General features: G+C 45.5%; 1 protein-coding gene across 1 annotated transcript in view; it reads left to right on the top strand.

Annotated features, from left to right (window-relative positions):
* KIAA1549 (KIAA1549 ortholog) overlaps positions 1-21,773 on the top strand; it is a 126,329-nt gene that overhangs the window by 73,265 nt on the left and 31,291 nt on the right. Inside the window, exons 11-15 of the mRNA XM_070369200.1 lie at positions 8,382-8,578; positions 10,326-10,441; positions 14,864-15,066; positions 18,111-18,334; positions 19,231-19,384. Coding sequence (XP_070225301.1) covers positions 8,382-8,578; positions 10,326-10,441; positions 14,864-15,066; positions 18,111-18,334; positions 19,231-19,384 — 894 coding nt within the window. The remainder of the gene's footprint in view (positions 1-8,381; positions 8,579-10,325; positions 10,442-14,863; positions 15,067-18,110; positions 18,335-19,230; positions 19,385-21,773) is intronic.

A 21,773-nucleotide genomic window follows, 5' to 3' on the forward strand; every position in this document is an offset into this window, starting at 1 on the left:
CTTCTGTAGTGTTCAATACCTGCCCAAAGAAGCTGTGTAAAGGCTCAGCAATGCTGTGGGCTCTGAGTTCCACTGTAATTTTATTTTTGAGATATTCAGTTACAAAATCATATCCATTCTGTGCATGAATTCTGATCTATTTTAACCCTGGACACATTCAGAGAACAAGAACCAAGGAAGCTTTTCTTTGATCTACAGCCCTGCCGGGCGGCTCCTTTATTTTCTGTCTACCTTATTGCAAGCTTACTTACCCACCTTGATCAACAGCACTTAATCATTTATGTGCCTTTTTCATTTTGACTTTATATATGCGTGTGTGTGTGTATGTACATAATGAGTCTTTATTTGACAATCTTCAAAAAAAATTTGGAGTACTAGTCAACCAGAAGGAATTCTGTGTGGTCTTTCTTGTTAACAACACACAAAATGCATCAGCTGCAGTTTCCAGATTGGGATACTTTAGGGAAGAACAAAACAACCTCAGTACAAAATTTTCTATTTTTTTTTTCCATATCCCCCCTACCCAGCCCTACTCTGCAGTCTTTTAGAGTTAATTAACTTACACCTGATTTGCCAGCAGTTTCTTTCTTTCTTTATTAGCAGCTCCTTTTCCATGTCTTTCCAAGGCATTCCTTGGAAATTTATAATAGCAGATTTTAGTTTTTATAATAGCAGTTCCCTTCTCATGCTTATGTTTCAACAGTGTCTGCAGTATTTGTCACATATAAGTTTCAGAGCAAAGACACAGCATCTTGGTCAGTATCTGGCTCCTCCGGTGAAGCATGAACATGCCAAGTAAGAGAAGAGCTGGTTAGGTGCAAACCCTGAGCTCAGCACACCTGTAGCCTCACCCAGGGCATGAGAAGTGGTGGTTGCTGGCTCTGATAACATGTATCCATTATGGGTCACACATTTAGAGGACTCAATGGACTCTAAGAGTTTGGTGAGAAAAAGCAAGCAAGAGGCAGAGGAACAGGAAATAAAGGATCACCCTATTAGCCTTCTAATTTTACTCTGATTTTCTGGGTATAAAAAATCCTGTATATAATAAACCTAGACCTGATGGATGAAAAAAGTGAAGGTGAAAGTCACGTCCAGCTCTTTGCAACCCCATGGACTATACAGTCCAGGCCAGAATACTGGAGTGGGTAGTCTTTCCCTTTTCCAGGGGATCTTCCCAACGCAGGGATCAAACCCAGGTCTCCTGCATTGTAGGTGGATTCTTTACCTGCTGAGCCACCAGGGAAGCCCAAATTAATTCAGCACTATTTAAAGCCATTTTGGGGGTTGTTTCTTTGGCCACACTGTGCAGCATATGGGATCTTAATTCCCAGACCAGGGATTGAACCCACATTCCCTGCATCGAAAGTGTGGAGTCTTAATCACTAGACCATCAGGGAAGTTCTGATGGATGAAAAAAGTATTTAAAATTCATTTTGCTTGTAAAAGTAAATGAAGAGCATTCTTCTTATGATTTAACTAAGAAATGCAAACTCTTGATTAAATTGCAAGCTTATGGTTATCCAGCATTTTGGAAGCAGTTTATACATTAAGGTTATATTTATTACCCATCTTCATTTATTATTGACATAGTCTGCTAAGGTTATTTTGTTGTCAGACTGGTGAATAGCATGGAAAAAACCTGGGGGGTAGAGTCCTTGATGATTCATCATGTAACTTTTACCATGATGACATCAGCAATTGGTTTGGAAATGTTTCGGGCTCTGGTGAAAGAGCACTGTTACAGAGAGATTTCGCAGTGTGGATGGTTCTGTATTTGGGTCTGTACTGTGCTGTGCTTCCTCACATAAACACTCCTGTGGAAACCCATCCATTGTCTCTCACTTCAGTAAACTGTCAAGAGAACTACATCCCTGAAGTTCACAACGGACTGTTCCAAAATATTCTAACCACTGATGCTGCTATACCTCAAATAAGCAGTTTCCAATAGAACTTTGCGCCTTTGGAGTTGTATTCTTCTGCAGGTGCTGCATGGATTGGCGTATTCACTTTTACAGCATCTTTTCAGGAAGGGTTTTTTGTACCAAGGATTCCCCAAGAGAACAGGTGTCCTTGACTTGGTTAGGAGCATAGCAGGGTCTTTGTTTTGCTGGCATAAGAGCCCGTCATTTGGATCTTGTCATGTTTTTTTAATAAGAAAATGATGATATCCATTTAGTTCAAAAACAAGCATCTCTGCTTCATAAGTGTTTCTTCTAAGATTATCTGACAATAGTAAAGTGCCTCTAGCCTATTCTTCAGGGCACTTTGCAAAGATGCTGTCTTCCCCGTGACTCAAAAGAGCAGAGGCTCTTTTTCCTTCTTGTGTGGCTCTGTTTTCTCTCTCTGCTCTGCTCACCCCGCCCCCTGATGCTGCTTCACTGCTATTCTCTGAAATCTTTTAGCAAATCCCAGAGCTGCAAACATCTGGAAACAATAAATCTGCTGACCCCAAATCCACACCCCTTTCTTCTTGTAACCAGAAGGAAACCTCTTCCTATTGTCTGGGAGTAGATTAGTTTTGAAATATGATAAGAGAGAGAAGCCATTCAGTCCTATTTTGAGGCAGAGTCTTTTAAAATTTTGAATGATAAAAAAACAAAAACCCTAATGCATGTCTTTCTTTTTATCTGTATTCTCTTTAATCTGTAGCCCAAAGGCATCACTTTTTACTGCTACCAGTAAAATTATAGCTTGGACCCGCCTCGCCCTGTTGAGGTTCTATTTAAAGACATGAACGCCATTGGCTTAGATGTTGCCTGCTTGGTGAAAACTTGTTCCCTCTGATGGGGACAGTCCATACCCCATGGTTGGCCTGGGACCTGGTTCCTGGCTCATGGGCACCGTGGGCAGCTGGATGGGGCTGCCTCAGACGCCACGTGTTCATTCACCAAATGCCGAGCCTTTGCTCTCAGCCAAGCAAGGTCGGGCTGGGTGACAAGCACAGATAACATGTGGTCCCAGCCTTCAAGGGGCTTCCCTTGTAGCTCAGTCGGTAAAGAATCTACCTGCAACGCAGGAGACCTGGGTTCGATTCCTGGGTCAGGAAGATCCCCTGAAGAAGGAAATGGCAATCCACTCCAGTATCCTTGCCTGGAAAATTCCATGGACAGAGGAGCCTGGCAGGGTACAGTCCACGGGGTTGCAAGAGTTGGACACGACTTAGCGACTAAACCACCTAAACCATCCTGCCTTCGAGGGCTTTCGTGAGGGAGGAAGTGGCTCAAAGCTGACACACAGCAGCGTGTCTGTCCAGGGCTCTGTGGCAGCTCAGATAAGGGGCTGAAGCTTGGAGGTTGAGGAGGGGAAGCCAGAAGAAGTGGGCCCAGGCGGTGGGGTAGGGCAGGTGTGGACGGCAGGAAGGATGGGGCGAAGGTGAATGGAACGAAGGGCACAGCCAACACCGAGGTGACAAGTGTAGGCAGGAGCCAGGCTTGGAGGGTTTATGGGACATGTCAAGGGGTGGAGGTGATGCTGTCAGCTTGAGGGAGCACTGAGGGGTTCTCAGCGGGGAGAGTAGCTTGGACATATTGATTTGTTTTTATTTTTAAATTTAGTTGCATTGGGTCTTTTGGTGTGTGCGTGGGCTCTTTGTTGTGGCTCCCAGGCTTTCTCTAGTTCCAGGGGGGCTTCTCCTGTTGTGGTACCCAGGCTCTAGAGCTCATGGGGTCAGTAGTTACAGTGCTGCATGGGCTTAGTCACCCCGAGCATAGGGGATCTTAGTTCCCTGACCAAGGATCGAACCCATGTCCCCTGCATTGGAAGGCAGATTCTTAACCATGGGGCCTCCAGGGAATCCCCTGGACACACTGATGTTTGAAACAGTCCCTAAAGAGGGCAGTGTGATCAGCGGGTTGAAGTGAAGCGGGAAGAGTTTCTTCCATCTGAACAGAGTTCATCTCATCCTTTCTCTGCAAGGATCATGCTAACACCTAAAGTGTTGGTGGTTCCAGGGTGCCCTTGGTCAGCTGACCAGGACTTGCTGGGGCCTGGGGGTGGGAGGATCTTGGAGAGCTGCTTGCCCACATCCTAGACCTTGGGATGAGCTACGGCCCCACACTGGGCTGCAGTGGAGACCTGGAGTGGCAGAAGGCTTGCCTTGTCTTCACCTCTTCAATGGAAACAGCACGGTGACCGTGGTGGCTTTTCACTGACCACATCTATCCAATAGCAAGCGCTGAAACAATGGCGCTCTCTTGGAGGTGGTGCGTTTTTGTTCAGCCACTTTGGGGATCAGCTCTGCTGTTTCCCTTGTCATCTCAACTGCTCCTTCCTAAGGGGGCTCAGGCTAACCCGAGTCCTGGGGCCTTCACTCTGCGTTGTTCCATCTGGGTCGTATTATATTTATGGCTCACACATTTTAAAATTCATCTGGCGTCTCTCCTGTTACTTGGCTGACCTGCCGTACCAGCCCACCCCAACTTGTCAGCAACGTATTCCAATGAGACACAGACAGTGGGGTTGTCCCCTCTGTGATACATTAAAGAAGGAACAAAAGAGCTGTCTTTCCTTAGAAAAACTGGGTCCTAATAGGAATATTGAAAGTGCTCATGAATCTTGGCTCTTTTATAAAATGCCAATTGATGCTTATTTCTGCATGTGAAGGCTGGAAGCACACAACACCAGACTTAACGCTATAGATTTTTTTAAGACATGGAAAAACTAGAAAAAGTGTTCTGGGAAACAGGGATGAAACAAAGGGAGTTAATAGTTCCATAAGTGAGGGGAACAGTGTTTTCTCTAATTTTTTCCTTCTGTGTGGAGATGGCCTTTGTTTCGTGTATAAGCACAGACTGGTTGCCAAATTTCTATTGTCATAGGAGGAGGCGACTCACCCAGCCTGAGAGAAGTCAGGGATCTAATGAATGTATTTAAAGATGCTAGTTGGAATGAACCAAAGCCAACAGGACTTCAAGGCTGTAACAGATGTATATTTCATTTATGATGTCTGCAGTATCATATATGATGATACCCTTTTCTTGGTTCCCCACAAAATTCAGTAAGTTTGGTGACCTTTTTAAAATTTGTTCAGTCATCAGATATTTATTGGGGGTCTACCATGGGTCACGTTGCTGAATTAAAACATTTTGTATCTAAATTTATATCTATAGCTTTACCTGGTCTCTGAGAACTCTCAACTGACTATTTATATCAACTGCTTGATCTTTCATCGACCAACAGCAAAAATATTGCTGTCAGTCTCATTTGTACGGTGCCTTGGCATGTATGAAGCATTTTGACGTTGTCGGGGAGGAAGGAATTTTCTAGGTTCTCCTGGCCGGTCTACAAATTAAATTGACCTGAGACAGATTGACAGGAGGAAATCACAGAAAGGTTCAATAGCACGGGTTCATTGGAGAGACCCACGTATGGACATGAATAATGCACCACAATGGCCAAAGTGCTCACTTTAAATACACCAGCAGCTGAAGATGAGAGAGGGTGTCAGAGGCAGTCAGTTGGGACTGTAGAGGGGAGGAAGGCAGTTCACAGGGAGACGGAAAAGCAAAGGTTTGGTAAATAAGTGCTTGCTGAGTCTTGCAGAGACAGGGGCCCAGAGAGGAAAGGTGATAATCTCTTTCTGGAATAGGTCCTCTGTCTGTATTTTTTAGGCAGTTAGATGGGAGTGAATATCAGAGTTTTTCCTGAGTCTTTTGGGCCTTGCTTGTTTTCATCTTGCAATAATGCACCTGCCAAAGAGACATTGTTGTTCAGTCGCTCAGTAGTGTCCGACGCTTTGTGACACACACCCCCACCCCCACCTCCATGGACTGCAGCACGCCAGGCTTCCCTGTCTTCACCATCTCCTGGAGCTTGCTCACACTCATGTCCATTGAGTTGATGATGCCATCCATCTTGTCCTTTATTGCCCACTTCTCCTCCTGCCCTCATTCTTTCCTAACATCAGGGTCTTTTTCAGTAAGTCAACTCTTCGCATCAGGTGGCCAAAGTATTGGAGCTTCAGCATCAGTCCTTCCAATGAATATTCAGGATTGATTTCCTTCAGGATTGACTGGTTGGATCTCCTTGCTGTCCCAGGGACTCTCAAGAGACATTTGGGGTAGCAAATTTTGTTTCCCTATGATGTATATATATGTTTCTTTTTTTCTTGCCAAGGTTTTCATCTTTATTTTTTTTTTCAGTTTTTAAAAAAACTTATTTTTAATTAGAGGATAATTGCTTTACAGTGTTGTGTTGTTTTACAACAATGTGAATCAGCTGTAAGTGTAACTATAGCTACTCCCTCTTGAGCCTCCCACCTACCTCTCTAGGTCATCACAGAGCACTGAGCTGAGCTTCCTGTACTATATAGCTGCTTCCCACTTACGTATGTTTCTTATATAAACCTAAGAGTATATCGGAGAAGGCAATGGCACCCCACTCCAGTATTCTTGCCTGGAAAATCCCATGGGCAGAGGAGCCTGGTGGGCTGCAGTCCATGGGCTCGCTAAGAGTCGGACATGACTGAGCGACTTGACTTTCACTTCTCACTTTCATGCATTGGAGAAGGAAATGGCAACCCACTCCAGTGTTCTTGCCTGGAGAATCCCAGGGACGGGGGAGCCTAGTGGGCTGCCGTCTATGGGGTCACACAGAGTTGGACACAACTGAAGCGACTTAGCAGCAGCAGCAAGAGTATATCAGGGCAGGCATTTAGTTCCTAGACCTGGCTACACAGACTGTACCAAGGAGGCGATGCGGTCTATATTTTTTCCCATATTCACTTTAGAGACCTTTGGTTAGAGGAGGCAATCTGTGGCTCTTCCTTCAATTTTGATAAAAGCAAATCATCTAACTTTCAAAAGAGGAGATTTTGATGGTTATGATTAGATGACTATTGATTATATCTGTTACTCTGTCATTTAGAGGAAACTTATGGAACTAAAATGAGGTGTAGCTGGGGTAAAAGCAGCCCCATGGATGAGAGATGTGCCTCTCCTGTAAAGCAGGAGAAGGATTCTTGAGAAAGGAGGAACCAGAAGATTATCTACAGAGGTTGTCTGTTTGGAGTTTGATTGCTTTAAAAGGAACACATGCCCCCAGGAAGGTGTGTGCGTGTATGCACGTTCAGTTGTGCCTGACTCTTTGCGACCCCATGGACCGTAGCCCGCCAGACTCCTCTGTCCACGCAATTTTCCAGGCAGGAATATTGGAGCGTGTTGCCATTTCCCCCTCCAGGGGATCTTCCCTACCCAGGGAGTGAACCTGTCTCCTGCGTCTCCTGCACTGGCAGCCAGACTCTTCACCCTTTGCTCCACCTGGGAAGCCCACAGTCCCAGAGATTCACGGAGTCCCAGTGAAGACGACTGGGACGTAGGGGGCGTCATGGAGATGCAGGTTGGGGCTCATTGTTTGGGAAAACAACACTTTTGAGCCAAGAAACGTGCACCACGCACAATCTGCTTGTGTGTGGTGAAGTTGACTGCTGGTAACAAGATGTTATTAATTTAGAAAATATAGGCATGCCAGTCTTTGCCTTTTGTTTCCAAGCAGCGTTTTTGTAAGCATGATTTATATCAAGTTCTGTCCCCCTCTGCTGGTGTAAGTCGTTATTGCAGACTGCTTTCCTTCTACCCATCCAGCCTAGCTTTTTAGTGCTGAAAAGACCTTAGAGATCACAAATAGAAGCCACTGATGTTGTCACTCACCTGTGCGTAAAGTTAGCGCAAATACAGCAAAATCTTTCACTTCTACATGCAGTATATTGTCTAGAACAGCTCCTTAGATGGGTTGGACTTTGTCTTCTGACCGATAGCACTCTCTGTGGGTATAGAATTCAGCCTGATGGAATTGCATGGGGAATTCCTGCCAAAGAGACCCTTGGGACCACTTACTAATATGTGGCTTATTTTCCTCTACTTTGCAAGTTGAGTAAAGGAAACAGTTAATACCGACCCCTGGGTATTACAGTCTGGCCTTCTCTCATTCGCCTCCGTCCTGACCCTTCTAGTGCAGCTAATGTGATCTTTTACCAGATCTCAAGTCTTCTCTGGTCCCTGATGTAATTGAGGACATTCTCTGAGTAGCCACCTCTTTTTATTTCTATATTTGGTCTGTCCTCTGAGTCCTGGCACAAGTCCCTGTTCTCTGAGAAGAGTCTCACCCCATGCCGCCATCCGGGCTTGGGTCACTGCTGTGACAGTGGTCAGGCATAGTCTTGTGATGTCTTGTATCGTGGTCTAACTTTTTAATCTTTGTATTTTAATCTGTAGCAAGTATCTGTCTTTTCTGCAAACTCAAGGTATAATTCTTGCCCGGATCAGTGTTCTAGAGATGCATGTTGAAGTTGATGGGTAAGATTGCAAGCACACTTTTGGGTCAGAAAGCTGGCACTCACCATCAGCTTGACCGTCTCACTTGTGCGTATGTGTGTGTTTCAGCTGCAGATCCCTAGTGTGAAGGGCTTCGACTTCGCTAAGCAGCACCTGGGTCAGCACAATAAGGACGACATACTGATCATTCACGAGCCAGCACCACTGCCGGGACCTGTGAAGGACCACACCACGCCCTCTGAGAACGGAGATGTGCCAAGCCCCAAGGCAAAGATCCCTTCCAAGAACATCCGTCACAGAGGAAGGTTCTTACTGGGCTTTCTGTATTGTTCTCTATCATGACCTGTGGTTCTATTTTCCGTTTGTTAGTTTCCAGTAGCAGAAGGGCTGACGGTGAATGTTGCCCAAGTCTGCAGCCTGGAAGACTGGTGAGATTGGCCCCCAAAATCAGCACACTCAAGGGCCCTTGGTCCACTCTAATGGACTCCCAGAGGAGGCCCATGTGCTTTCTTGCCCCAAAGTGGGTAAGGTTATGAATCACCGACCCATATGGTTTGATGGTCCCCCTGGAACTTCATTAGGGATTGACCAGCTCAAGGGTATATATTCTGGGGTGACCCCGCTAGGCCCTCTGGAGGTGATGTTAGGAATAATGTACAAAAATGTATAAAAAGTGCATGGCTTATGATACACACTCGGCCAGCATTGGCTCTGCCCTTGACTGTTATGCTGGCGGCTGGAGCTGGGGCTTCCTCTCTTGGTCTGCAGGTGACCTTCGTCACACCCTACTTTCTTTGCTTGGCTTTTCTCCATCTGCCCCTCTTGTCACCCTCCTTAGCATGTGTGCATGGATTCTCCATCGCCCTGCTCCCCACTCCCCTGCCCAGCTCCCCTTTCCCAGTTAATTCCCATTCCTCTTACCAACATTAAGCACATGGGGCATTGCTGCTAACAGACTACCTACTGTGACCCTATGACCTTGTGAGACGGGCTGCCCTTCTCTAAAGAAGACAACGTTCAGGGTCAGGTTTTATTAACTTAGCTTTAGGTCAAAGCGTGATCAGGCTTTGGTATTGAAGCCTCGAATTATCAGCCTTCTTTTGAACTTTGGAATGCCAAATTCAGGTTTTCTGTTGAGAGGGGAAAAGTGTGTGATCATACCAACATTCCAAATGACATTGTAATTTCTGATTTATAAGAAAACATACCCCAGGGGTTCTGGCCTAGTTTTAAGAATTTAATGATTGTCAGAACATGATCTTTACAAAAGAAGATGAATAATGTAGAGAGAGATCATTTGCTTAATTATTTTGCAGAGTGAGAATAAATCAAATCATTAAAGATGATTGAATATGCTAGTACAATTTAACAAAGTCTTTTTTTCTCCTCTGGAAGCCTCAGCCTAGACACTTAGTCACAACATCTCAATGTTCTGCATGGTTAATATCAGAGTTTCGCATCCCTCAGGGGCACTAGAATGTCTGGGCATTTCAGAAAGTTCAAAGAGAAGGGGTGTTAACTGTTTAAGGCTTTTCAGTGAATCCTGGAGCAACTTGGGTTCTGTGACACACTTGCTTTTTATATATAGAATCAATTAACAGCAATAATCATTGCCTTTGTGTTAGAAGTGTAGGCTTCCTCCAAAGATTTGGAATTATATGGGGTGACTACAGAATGACCCTGGCTTCCTAGAAATTTTGCAGGCCCAGCTAACCCCTAACCAAACTTGAATCTCAGATCCTCTGATCCAACCCAGATTGCCAGGTTTCCACTGGGAGCTGGGGGGACTGTCCTCCAGCAAATACTTGGTTTTCTAGCCATTTGTTGAAATGAGTCTGCTGAGCCATTTAGTAGGGCATCTCACGCTGTCCTTAAAAGGTGACCGTGCTGTCAATGCGGTCCTTGAAGATGCTGCGCCTCGAAACAGGGTTTTGGACTCTTTGACTTCTCTCAGTTTTGCCCAGAAGCCTGACTTCCACATCCAGATGAATGTGACCTTTCTGCCTGCTTTCTTTCTTTTTCCTAACATCTGCATTTGTTTTGTATCTGCAGAGTTTCTCCCTCAGATGCCGACTCCACAGTAAGTGAAGAGTCCAGTGAGAGGGAAGCGGGGGAGAAGACTGCAGGAGCCGTGACTGATGGCAAGTCCCACAGAGCCCCACAGAGTGGTCTGTGACCCTTCTTGTTCTCCACTTTAAAAGTAGTAATTATGAGGGACTTCCCTGACAGTCCAGTGGTTTGGATTCTGCTGTTTCATTGCAGAGGGTGTGGGTTTGATCCCTGGTCAGGGAACTAAGATCCCACAAGCCCTGCGGTGTGGTGAAAAAAAAAAAAAAAGTCATTATGAGGTTCCAGTAGGCTAGGCTCTTATACTACTTCAAATGCAGAATGTAAAAAAGCCCTGTGCATTAGCATATTCATCATTCATACAGTGGATTTTTCAGATTAATTGTCACCATCTAACACTGTATCAGTGTCTGCATTGAGCTGGTGGGCCAGGCTAGAAGTTAAGAGATTCAGTTATGTGTGTTTTGAGGTTACTGGTCATGTTTGAATCTAGTTTGGGGTCCTAACAATTTTCCTCTTCAAAGGACAAGGAGGAATCCAACTAAAACTGCATCCAGGATTCGGTGACCTTCTTAGGGTCCTGTTTAAGTGTTTCACAGCTGTCACTGTCACAACGTTGATTATTTATTCTAGGTCCAAGGGCATTATATTTGGTCCTTGTCCTAGGTCTGTCTTCCAGGAGATAGTTGAGTGTGGTCAGATAGTTATGTGTGTTGTCAGATGCTGTCGTTTCTTAGGCCAGGTTTGAAATGTACTTCACTCCCCTTCTAAACAGTATTGTCTTCAAACTCATATGTCTTGCAGTAGAACTTAGCTCATCGGTCTTACTGGACTTGGAGCCTTTTTTGGCCTGATGACAGGGTAGCTTTGGTGTTAGTTTAATAGATTCTGTTAAATAAATGCTCTTGTACTTGCTGGAGTTTTATTTATATTTCAGGGTTGTGTTTTAGTAGTGCAAAGAAAATGGAAGTGCCTCTGGATATCATTTTATTATTTTTTTATTTGGCTGTGTCACGCCTCTTTTGGGATCTTAGCTCCTGACTAGGGATTGAACCCAAGCCCTTGGTAGTGAAACTGTAGAGTCCTAACCACTGGACTGCCAGGGAATTCCCAGGATATAATTTTTAATAGTAATTTATATACTTACGTTTTCCATTACAAATATCTCTATGAAATTGCAGTACAGACTGAACCATACTCTGTAAGTGAAGAGATTGTGGACAGAAGCTGGAGGGCCTATTTCATCCACTGTCATGTTTGTGACCTTGTATGTCCCTCAGTTGTGGGAACTCCTCTGGGACTAAACTAGCTGATTTTTGAGATGCCTTCCATTTGTTTCTTTTTTGGTGTTAAAAACAAAAGCAAAAAAATCCCTTAGAATAAGGGAAGAATTTTTTTCTTTAGATCTAATGATCTAATTTCATAGAATCTTAAAAATTAGCACCATGGTAACAGGGGTACTGTTTCAGATAGACAGGATTAAAATCTAATTTTGATCCTGGGAAAGAAATATTTGGGGGAAAAAAATCAGCTCTGGAGCATCTTAATTTCTGTTAATTGTATGTCTAAGAAAATCTTCCTCTTTAGTTCCTGTTTTTAACTCCTTCTGTGCTTAGTCACTCAGTCGTGTCTGACTCTTTGTGACCCTTTGGACTGCAGCCCACTAGGCTTCTGTGTCCATGAGATTTTCTAGGCAAGAATACTGGAGTGGGTTGTGATTTCCTCCTCCAGGGGATCTTCCCAACCCAGGGATCAAACCATCTTCTTCTGTGTCTCCTGCATTGCAGGCAGTTTCTTTACCCACTGAGCCACCAGGAAAGCCCTTTAACAAGTATTAGAACCAGTATATTATGCATGGCTAACAAAAATCAAATATCACTCTCAACATATATTCAAAATCCAGGTAGTAAACATGTCAGTGTTGGGGCTCAGAGTTGACTGTGGAAGGAGACAAGTGGCCTAGACGTTCTTGTGGGTCCTAGAAGGCTCACCTGCCACTATTTTGATTTAAAGATGTACTTACTTATTGATAATGGAATTAATATTCCATTATAAACATTCTGTTGGTTCAGTATTGCAGTAATTGAGGTTGCCATTTCCTGTGTCATTCTGTTCTGTGGACATCATCTTACACTATAATTTCATCCTTACTTAATTTTTGTTTTCTAATTTTTTAAGATGTATAGAACAGTCTTTTAAGAGAAAAGATTTTAACACCTACTTGCCTTAAGTAAGCAGTATTCATGCAGCATTGATCTATCTACGTAGCCCTTGTACTTTCCATTGTCATTATTATTCAGGCAGTTTTTAAAAAAATTGTACAGTGGATAGCAAACAATAAAAATATGTATTATTATATGTAAAATAATGTGTTACATATGTATACTAATCTAATTTGTTTATATATATATATATGTATGGGGGTATATATATGTCTGTTTAACGTATAAATATGGCAAACAACATATCGCACTTTTCAGCCTTTGGATGAAGGGCTGAGTTCCAGGCAGTCTAGAAGTTGAGGGTTTTCTGTGCATCTCTTGCTTCTCCTGTTGCAGCTGGTGAATTATAGAGTGAGGATCCAACTGAGGGGTGGGAAAGGGCAGGGCAGGAGTCGGTAGGAGGCCTGCAGCCCCGGGGACCCAGGCAGGCAGATGACACGAGCAGACGGGCCTTTCTTCCTGTCACCTTTGCGCCCTGGTTTTTTTTTCCACCATCCTGGAGGAGGCCGCCTCTGCCTTCAGTATCAGTGACTTAATGGGACGCCCTTTGTGACATTTGCCGTTGGTTTGAAAGTTTGGGTTAGCAAGGCTGGCCTTATCTGGTAGAGCTAATTATCTCCTACTAGGCTCCATGCCTGTAATTTGAGTAGCTCCCTGGTGAAAGGTGCTGTCTGGCTGTGTTTGCATTATACAAAGGGTCAGCCTCCCTCCAGGCAGGGAAAGAAAGCCTGGGAACAGCCTGAATGCAGACAAGTGCCTCCTCGCTAAGAGACATCTTCATTCACAGAGTTAAGTATGTAATTTCTAATTACTTGGGATGAGTATTACTGAACATAAATGAATATAATTCAAATTGAGAGGAAATAGAAAGATTTGTGTCCCACTGCTGTGCATTCCTTCTATAAAATATCAACTACTACTCCTTACTGCTTTGCTCAACACTTTTTTACACTGAGGGGAAAACCTCTATATTTTTCACTTATGATTGAGGTTTCAAAACTCAGGCTTTTGTTTAGAAACAGTTTCTACATGCCCTCACTGCTTCTCTTGGCCCGTGTGTGTGTGCTCAGTCATGTCTTTTGCAACCCCTTGGACTGTAGCCCGCCAGGCTTCTCTGCCCATGGAATTTTCCAGGCAAGAATACTGGAGTGGGCAGCCATTTCCTTATCCAGGGGATCTTCCAGACCCAGGGATGGAACCCATGTCTCTTGCATCTCCTGCATTGGCAGATGGATTCTTAACCACTAGCGCCACCCGGGAAGCCCCTCTCTTGGTGTTTGGCCATTTATTTTCGAGCAATGTTAGAGTAGCCCAGAGGGGACTGTGGCTTAAAGGAAGGGCATCAGGGATCTTAGTGCATGTAACTGGAGAGTTCTTTTCATCTATTTGGCCCTTCTTAACCTCTCTCTTTGCCTTTTAAAAATAAAAGTTTATTGAGGTTATTTCTATTATAAAAGTAATACTGACTAGAGAAAATCCTCATTATAGAAAATACAAAAAAGTGGAGAAAATGACCCATTACACCAAGATCCAGTCTCTATTAACATTGTAACGTGTTTTTCTTTTTTCTATACATTTAAATGTCTTTCTTCTTTGCAGTTCTGACTACTTAAAAAAAACTTCATTGTGGTGAAATACATATAGCCATACAATTTACCTTTTTAACCATTTTTCAAGTGTTATCTGCATCTCTTTGTAAAGAGGGAACTAATTCCTTGAAGCAGCAGCTTTTTCTTCTCCTGACTCTTCAATGTCATTTTTTGCTGCATTAGAACTGAATAGCCAGCAGCATTCACCATTAACCAGTACTTGCTAGCAGGTCCACAGTCCCCCTGGTCTTTTGTTTTTTCGACGGTAAGTTGCCTTGGCAACTAAATTTATATCACTCTCACTCCAGATAAGCATGGATGTTCAGAGCTGTTAGCAGTGTTGTCCTCCACGTTCTGTAAATCGCCCCTGGCTGGCCAACCTCAGGCTCCTCTTACCCTTTACCCTGTCTTACTGAAGACTTTGAAACACCTTTAGACAAAACAGGACCATCCGGGACACAAAGTGTCATAATGATTTTCTTATCTTCCCTACAGATATCTGTAATTATTACTGAGGTTGAAGGAGACACTATTTAACCCAGACAGTTTAGGCTCAAAGAGTGACATTTCAAATATTCTGCCATGGAGTTGTGGATGTGTTTTTGGTCTGGTACCCATCTAAGGGTCCTTTAGGAAATAATCCATAATTGTGAAGGTTTGCTGTTTTCTTATGGTGATGGTGTTTATTAATTCTGCTCCCCCTGTGTTCCAGGGCCAGCACCCAGCTCAGGGAACGAGCAGCACTCATCAGCCTCCATCTTCGAGCACGTGGACAGGATCTCCCGCTCCTCCGAGGCCAGTCGGCGGGTCCCCAGTAAGATCCAGCTGATTGCCATGCAGCCCATCCCAGCTCCTCCGGCTCCGCACCCCATCCTGGCTGACCGTGTGGCAGAAACCAACAAAATTAACAAAGAGGTATTTGGTTTTATGGAAAAGTACAGTATTAAAAAAAAACAAAACACCCTTAGATTCTGATTTGGTCACTGCTTAAAAAAGAGTGAAAGTTAGTGTTAAAAGGTTGCTAATGATATGAGCTGCTCACGTGTGTGCATGCTAAGTTGCTTTAGTCGTGTCCAGCTCTTTGGGATCCTATGGACTATAGCCCACCAGGCTCCTCTGTCCATGGGATTCTCCAGGCAAGAATAATGGAGTGAACTGCCGTGCCCTCCTCCAGGGGATCTACCTGACCCAGAATTGTGTCTCTTATGTCTTGTCATTGGCAAGTGAATTCTTTACCAGTAGTGCCACCTGAGAAGTCCCATGAGCTGCTCACAACTATTCTTAATTTTAAATCTGCTACTCAGTATTTTTAGGTCAGTTACTGATTGTGGACACTAGTGGGCACATTTGGAGATATGCAGATTAAAGACCAGGGCCGGCTATCCTTAGAAAGTCCGCCTTAGCCCGTGGCTGGGGTTTGGAATTAGATTTTGGAAAGATCCCCACCATTTCCAGAATGGAGTGGCTCACTGTACCTAAACTGTTTTTGTACAAACAGCATGATTTATGCTGAACAGCTCTTCCTGGAGTCTGGAATTTGGTACATGCTAGGCACAGGGTGCCTGTGTGAGCAGTCTCCAGTAAAGACCCTGTGAGCCCTGAGTATCTAATACACTTCCCTCGTAGACGTTTCACATGTGTTGTCGCAGGTCATTGCTGGAGGAATTCAGCACACCCCACATGACTTTACCGGGGAAGGACTCCTGGAAGCTTGCGCCTGGGTCCTCCAGACCTCACCCTGTGTGCCATTCCCCTATGCTGGTTTTGCTTTGTAGCCTTTTGCTGCAATAAATTGGACTGAATGCTGAGTCCTGAGGGTTCTCCCAGTGAATCACTGAACGCTGAGTAATCTTGGGACCACGGTAGATTCTGTGAACTCTGATAGGGCTGCTCTGGCCTCAAGATCTAAATCATGATTGGTAAAATACCCTATTCTAGTGACTCCTGGAAGAGTGAGTTAGATCTGCTTTCCTCCTAAGATTCTGGAATCAGAAGGCCAGCTCAAGTCACTGTTAAGTTGAACTTGAGAAGTTTGACCTGGGCTGGACCATGAGTGCAGGGAAAAGTATTTAGGGCTACACACATCACAGCATCATGGCTGTCAGTTTCCTGCCTCTAAGGAATACCTGCTGTTCTTGTGAGTTCTGCTAGGTGAAGTAGTAATTGGTACAACTGAATCCTTAAAGTGGATTATCTTACAGAAGTCTTATCAAGAGTTCTTACACTGTCTCTTCTTCATTGGCTCCTTGCCAAGGTCGTGACCACGAGAACGTGTGTCATGGGTTCAAGGTGGCACGTGCTGTCCCTTCTCACCAATGCTTGGGAGCCCTGGGGTTGCTCACATGACCCCCATCCTAGCGTAGACCTGTTTCCATCAGTCCAGTGTTGCAGGTATCTCACACCAGCCGTGAGTAAGCGATCTCGAGTAGGTTCTCTGTGTGATCGAAAGAAAAGAAGAGAATGAGTTCACCAGTCTGAGGCCTCACCACTGGAAAGCATTCATCTCCACTTTGTTCTTTTACTATCTTTTACAAATGTATTTGATGGATACATATAGTATGGGAAACATATATACTGATTATGAAGCATAAAATGAAAAACCAACTTAAGAACAAGAGCGTTATCAGTTCTGGTGGACCTACCTGTATGGTAGATACAGACATCTCAATGGAAATGTTTTCTTCGTAGGAGATTCTGGTGCAGATTCCTAGCATATCTTAGTCCTCCGGTGAGACCTCACGTATTTTAAAGAACAGTTAGATCCTGAAAGAGTTAGAGGGGCTTCCTGAACTCTCCTGCTGGGAAGTTTGTCGAGACTCTCATCTAGCTGACCCTCCTTCTCAGTCTCAAGGAGGACATGGCTTCTGGTCTGCAGTGGTGTGGCGGACCATGTCCGGTCTTGGACAGCGTCCTGTTGTCTCTTCCGGTTGGAGTCTCATCTTGGTTTCCCTTTTTTCCCTCTGTCTCCCTCCATCTCACTTGGTGTTAAGTTCTCTGAAGCAGGGCTAAGGGCTTAGAAAATGAGGTGATGTACGTTGATGAAGGCAGGGATTCCCTATTCTCCACCACAGCCCAACAGACTGGCTGCTCCTGGAGTCATGGCCTCCTTCCCCTAGACCTGCATCTGCATTCCTGTTTCTGGCCCTCAACCTCTGCCCACTACCCTTCCTCCCCGACTCTTCCAGACCTAGTTCGCGCCCCATGGAGCCAGGAGGACATGTTTCCATACCTGTTGATTTTCTTCATTGAGGAGAGGGGTCTCCTGTCACTGGGCTTGTTTCGGTAACACTGAAACATCATTAGTAAATGGCTATTTTGTTGTATAGTGCAAATATCGTCTTTGAACTGTCTTAATTTAAAAACGTATTAGGTAATGATACTATTGGGTATGGAAAATATTTACTCTTTTCTTAGGAAGAATTACATCTAGGAATCACTGCCCCTCAGGATCTTCAAAGTTGCTACTGGACGATTTCCTGGGTTTGAGTGCTTTTGGCCTTCCCAGGTCGCGCAGTGGTACAGAATCCACCTGTCAGTGCAGGAGATGCAAGAGGCATGGGTTCGATCCCCGGGTCGGAAAAATCCCCTGGAGGAGGAAATAGCAACCCACTTCGGTATTCTTGCCTGAAAAAAATCCCATGGACGGAGGAGTCTGGCGAGCTGCAGTCCATGGGGTTGCAAAGAGTCAAATATGAGTGAGCGAGTACCGAGGCTTCTCCCCTCGCATGCACAACGTGGAGGGTGTGGACGCAGTTCGGGGATGGTGGCCGGCTCTCCGCGCCTGGTGTGGGTGTGTCTGCCCCTGTCACCCCTTTGGTGCCTCTTGGGAGCCTAGGACAGGTGTGGGGGCGGGGGGTGGGGTCGGAGAGAGGGCCGGGGAGAGACACAAGATGCCTCCAGACTACTTTGTGCGCGGATCCCTGGAAACATGCAAACAGTCGGCTCGTCTCGCTCCCCAGATCCAGACGGCACTGCGGCACAAATCTGAGATCGAGCACCATCGCAACAAGATCCGGCTGCGCGCCAAGCGCCGCGGGCACTATGAGTTCCCGGTGCTGGACGAGCTGTCATCGGGCGACACGCGGGAGCGGCACCGCGTGTACCGCAGGGCGCAGATGCAGATCGACAAGATCCTGGACCCCACGGCCAGCGTGCCCTCCGTGTTCATCGAGCCCAGGAAGAGGTGGGCGTGCTGCTGGGGTGGTGGGCAACCCTGTGGAAGACTCCGGGCGGCAGGGAGGGGGCGACCCCGCCTGGCCATCACCTGTGGGGAAGGCCGCTTCCACCCCGGTTACCCCAGGAGTCGCCATTTCTGGGTTTCTTGTATCCTGGAATTCAGCTTTCTGAAATGGGAGCCCCTTCCTTCTCAGACGCTGAGTCCTGGCTCCCCCTTCCCCCGTCCTCATCCTGCCCTCATCCCCAGTGTCGTCACCACCTCCTGTGCTTGGTAGATGCTCATTTCTTTTCCCGCTGCTGCCCTCAGCCTCTGTCTTCTTTGTCTCTCAGACCCCTGCCCCTTAAGGGAGAGGCGTTTTCTGTAAGGTCAGCTCTCATTTGTGTCTTGCTCGGCTCACCCTGTGCTGGCTCGGGCTGCCTGCAGGTGGACCCCGTGCTCCTGTACCTGGTGGGGCCTCGAGTCTCTACCCAGCTGCTCCCCACCGAGGGGCCTGTCGCCCTACCAGGCGCTAGCCTCATTGCCCTCCAGACATTGATCTACATTCCCATTTCTGGCCCTGGGCAAGATCCCAGCTGCAGCTCACACTCTCTCCACCTCTCCTGATTTATTATTTTTGTTGGATAAATTGGGCATACCCAAAGCTCCTTATCCCTTTTCAAGACCTAGGTCAGGTCCCAGTAGCCAGCGATGATGTTATTCTGTATTGTTCTGTGTGTTAGTATTGTCTGCCTGGTGGACTGTGCCTTTCTTAGAGCAGAGACTGTGTCTTACACGTTGTTTTTATCTGGTGAGGTGTTTCATACAGTGGCCAGCAGGTCCTAGGTAAAATCCTTAGAGTTTAGTTCATGAGCCAGGGCAGGAAAGTAATTTCCTATGAAGATAATGTCTTTTTCTCCTGGCAGCTCCAGGATAAAACGTTCCCCTAAGCCACGCCGGAAACACCAGGTCAACGGCTGCCCCGGAGATGCTGAGAAGGACAGACTTATCACCACAGACAGCGACGGCACGTACAAAAGGCCACCTGGCGTCCACAACTCTGCCTATATTGGTTGCCCGGTGCGTAACGCTGACCCTTGCATCTGGTGGCCATCTGGAGATGAGTGAGCAGTGCCAGCTGCGGCCACGTGTGGTGTTGATGCTCCGGGGCCAGCTGGGTCGTGGGGCATATGTGGGTGCGGGCAGGGATGGGCCGCTCATTTGTGGAGAAACTTGAGTCCTGGGGACCAGGGGGCTGCTGGGGGCGCCCTCTGGAAACATGCTCAGTGTTTTTCTTTCCTCTGTGCAAGCCCTGTCCTCTCGGGCTTCAGGATGGGCACTTTTGGAAATTCACTGGAAAACAGAAATGTCCAGAAAGTTTTTTTCCCCTTCCCCTGGTTGAGGGAACTGTTTGGATTTCTCGGTGGTAGGAGTGATATTTAGGGTTTTGCGCCCCCTTCTGCTCTTGGAGCGCTAAGATGTTCCCTCTATATGTGTGTGTGTGTGTGTGTGTGTGTGTGTGTGTGTGTGTGTATGTATGGCTTCCCAGGGGTTCAGCTGTAAAGAATCCACCTGCAGTGCAGGAGATGCAGGTTCAATGCCTGGACTGGGAATATACCCTGGATAAAGGAAGTAGCAACCCACTCCAGTATTCCTGCTGGAAAATCGCAATCCATGAGGTTGCAAATGAGTTGAACATGACTGAATGACTAAACAACAATGTATATATATATATATTTCTAATTTTAATGGAAGAAAGAGCTTAATGGAAATTAAGAAATAGGGGCTTAATTTTTTTGGAAGGAAAAGCACGTGTTAAAGCAGATGTTGACAACATTAAGACACATACAGACCCCACTAAGTAGGGAGGAAAGGGCTAGCCTCCTCAACAGACCATGAGAAATACAGATATAAAAACACTCCAAGACGGAGAGGAGCCCCAGATACCCAGGTGTCTTCTTGTTAATCCGTTTTTATCCACTGTGTCTGGCAGCACTGGGACACACAGTGGATGTCTGTAATTAAGACCCTTCCGATTAGACACCTATGCTCAAGAATGATTAGCCAAAGAACAGAGCTATCTTTGTTAAAGAAATGAGCCCCAAAAAACACTAGGGTGCCTTCTCCCTCTCTGTGAAAAAGTTTAGTTTGTTTTCAGTTCACACTTCACTCATTCAAACTTGTGACCACTTCAGATAGAGCTTATATAACCAATGTTTTATTTGAGTTTTATATTTTATCCCTCAAATTACACACACATCTAACATTGAGAGACACTAAGCATAATTACACATATGTGCCAAATGCCATACTGACATTGGGACTAAATATAATTGCATCATGATCATCTGAGAGATGATCCCAGGCTTCTTTCCCCAGGCTTTTCCTTGGAATCTTATTGTGATTCTGGTGTCCTAAGACTGTCCCTTCCTAACTGGCTTGTGAGGGTTGATATAACTCCCGAGGGCCGGAAGGTCTACAAATTAGGCTCCCTTGCTCCTCAGCAGGATGAATGAATGAGTCCTTTCTGAAGGCTGTGAATAAATTCCTCTGGTTGGGGAACCAGCATTGGCAGTTCTCACAGTAGATGGCGATCTTGAGCTGCCTCTGTGTTTTTGGACCGGTGTCTGGGTGTCTGTGGTGTCTGGCTTGATCCAGGAAGGGATGTATCCTTGGCTCCCCAGGATGGTCCCTTGGAGCTTTTGTTTTTGTCTAATCTGGGACCTCAGAGACCGTGTTGTGTGAAACTAAAGAATAGATTAGTTTGCTGGGAGAAATATCAATGACCTCAGATATGCAGATGACACCACCCTTATGGCAGAAAGCAAAGAACTAAAGAGCTTCTTGATGAATGTGAAAGAAGAGAGTGAAAAAGTTGGCTTAAAGCTCAACATTTAGAAAACTAAGATTGAGGCATCTGGTCCCATCACTTCGTAGCAAATAGATGGGGAAATAGTGACAGACTTTATTTTTGGGGGCTCCAAGATCACTGCAGATGGTTAATGCAGCCATGAAATTAAAAGACTCTTGCTGCTTGGAAGAAAAGTTATGATCAACCTAGACAGCTTATTAAAAAGCAGAGACATTACTTTGCCAACAAAAGTCCGTCTAGTCAAAGTTATGGTTTTTCCAGTAGTCATGTATGGATGTGAGAGTTGGACTATAAAGAAAGCTGAGTGCCAAAGAATTGATGCTTTTGAATTGTGGTGTTGAAGACTCTTGAGAGTCCCTTGGACTGCAAGGAGATCCAACCAGTCCATCCTAAAGGAGATTAGTCCTGAATATTCATTGGAAGGACTGATGCTGAAGCTGAAACTCCAGTACTTTGGCCACCTGATGTGAAGAACTTACTCATTTGCAAAGACCCTGATGCTGGGAAAGATTGAAGGCAGGAGGAGAAGGGGACGACAGAGGATGAGATGGCTGGATGGCATCACTGACTTAATGGACATGAGTCTGAGTGAACTCC

Source organism: Bos mutus, chromosome 4, assembly GCF_027580195.1.
Source record: "Bos mutus isolate GX-2022 chromosome 4, NWIPB_WYAK_1.1, whole genome shotgun sequence".
In the NCBI taxonomy this organism is placed as follows: Eukaryota; Metazoa; Chordata; class Mammalia; order Artiodactyla; family Bovidae; genus Bos; species Bos mutus.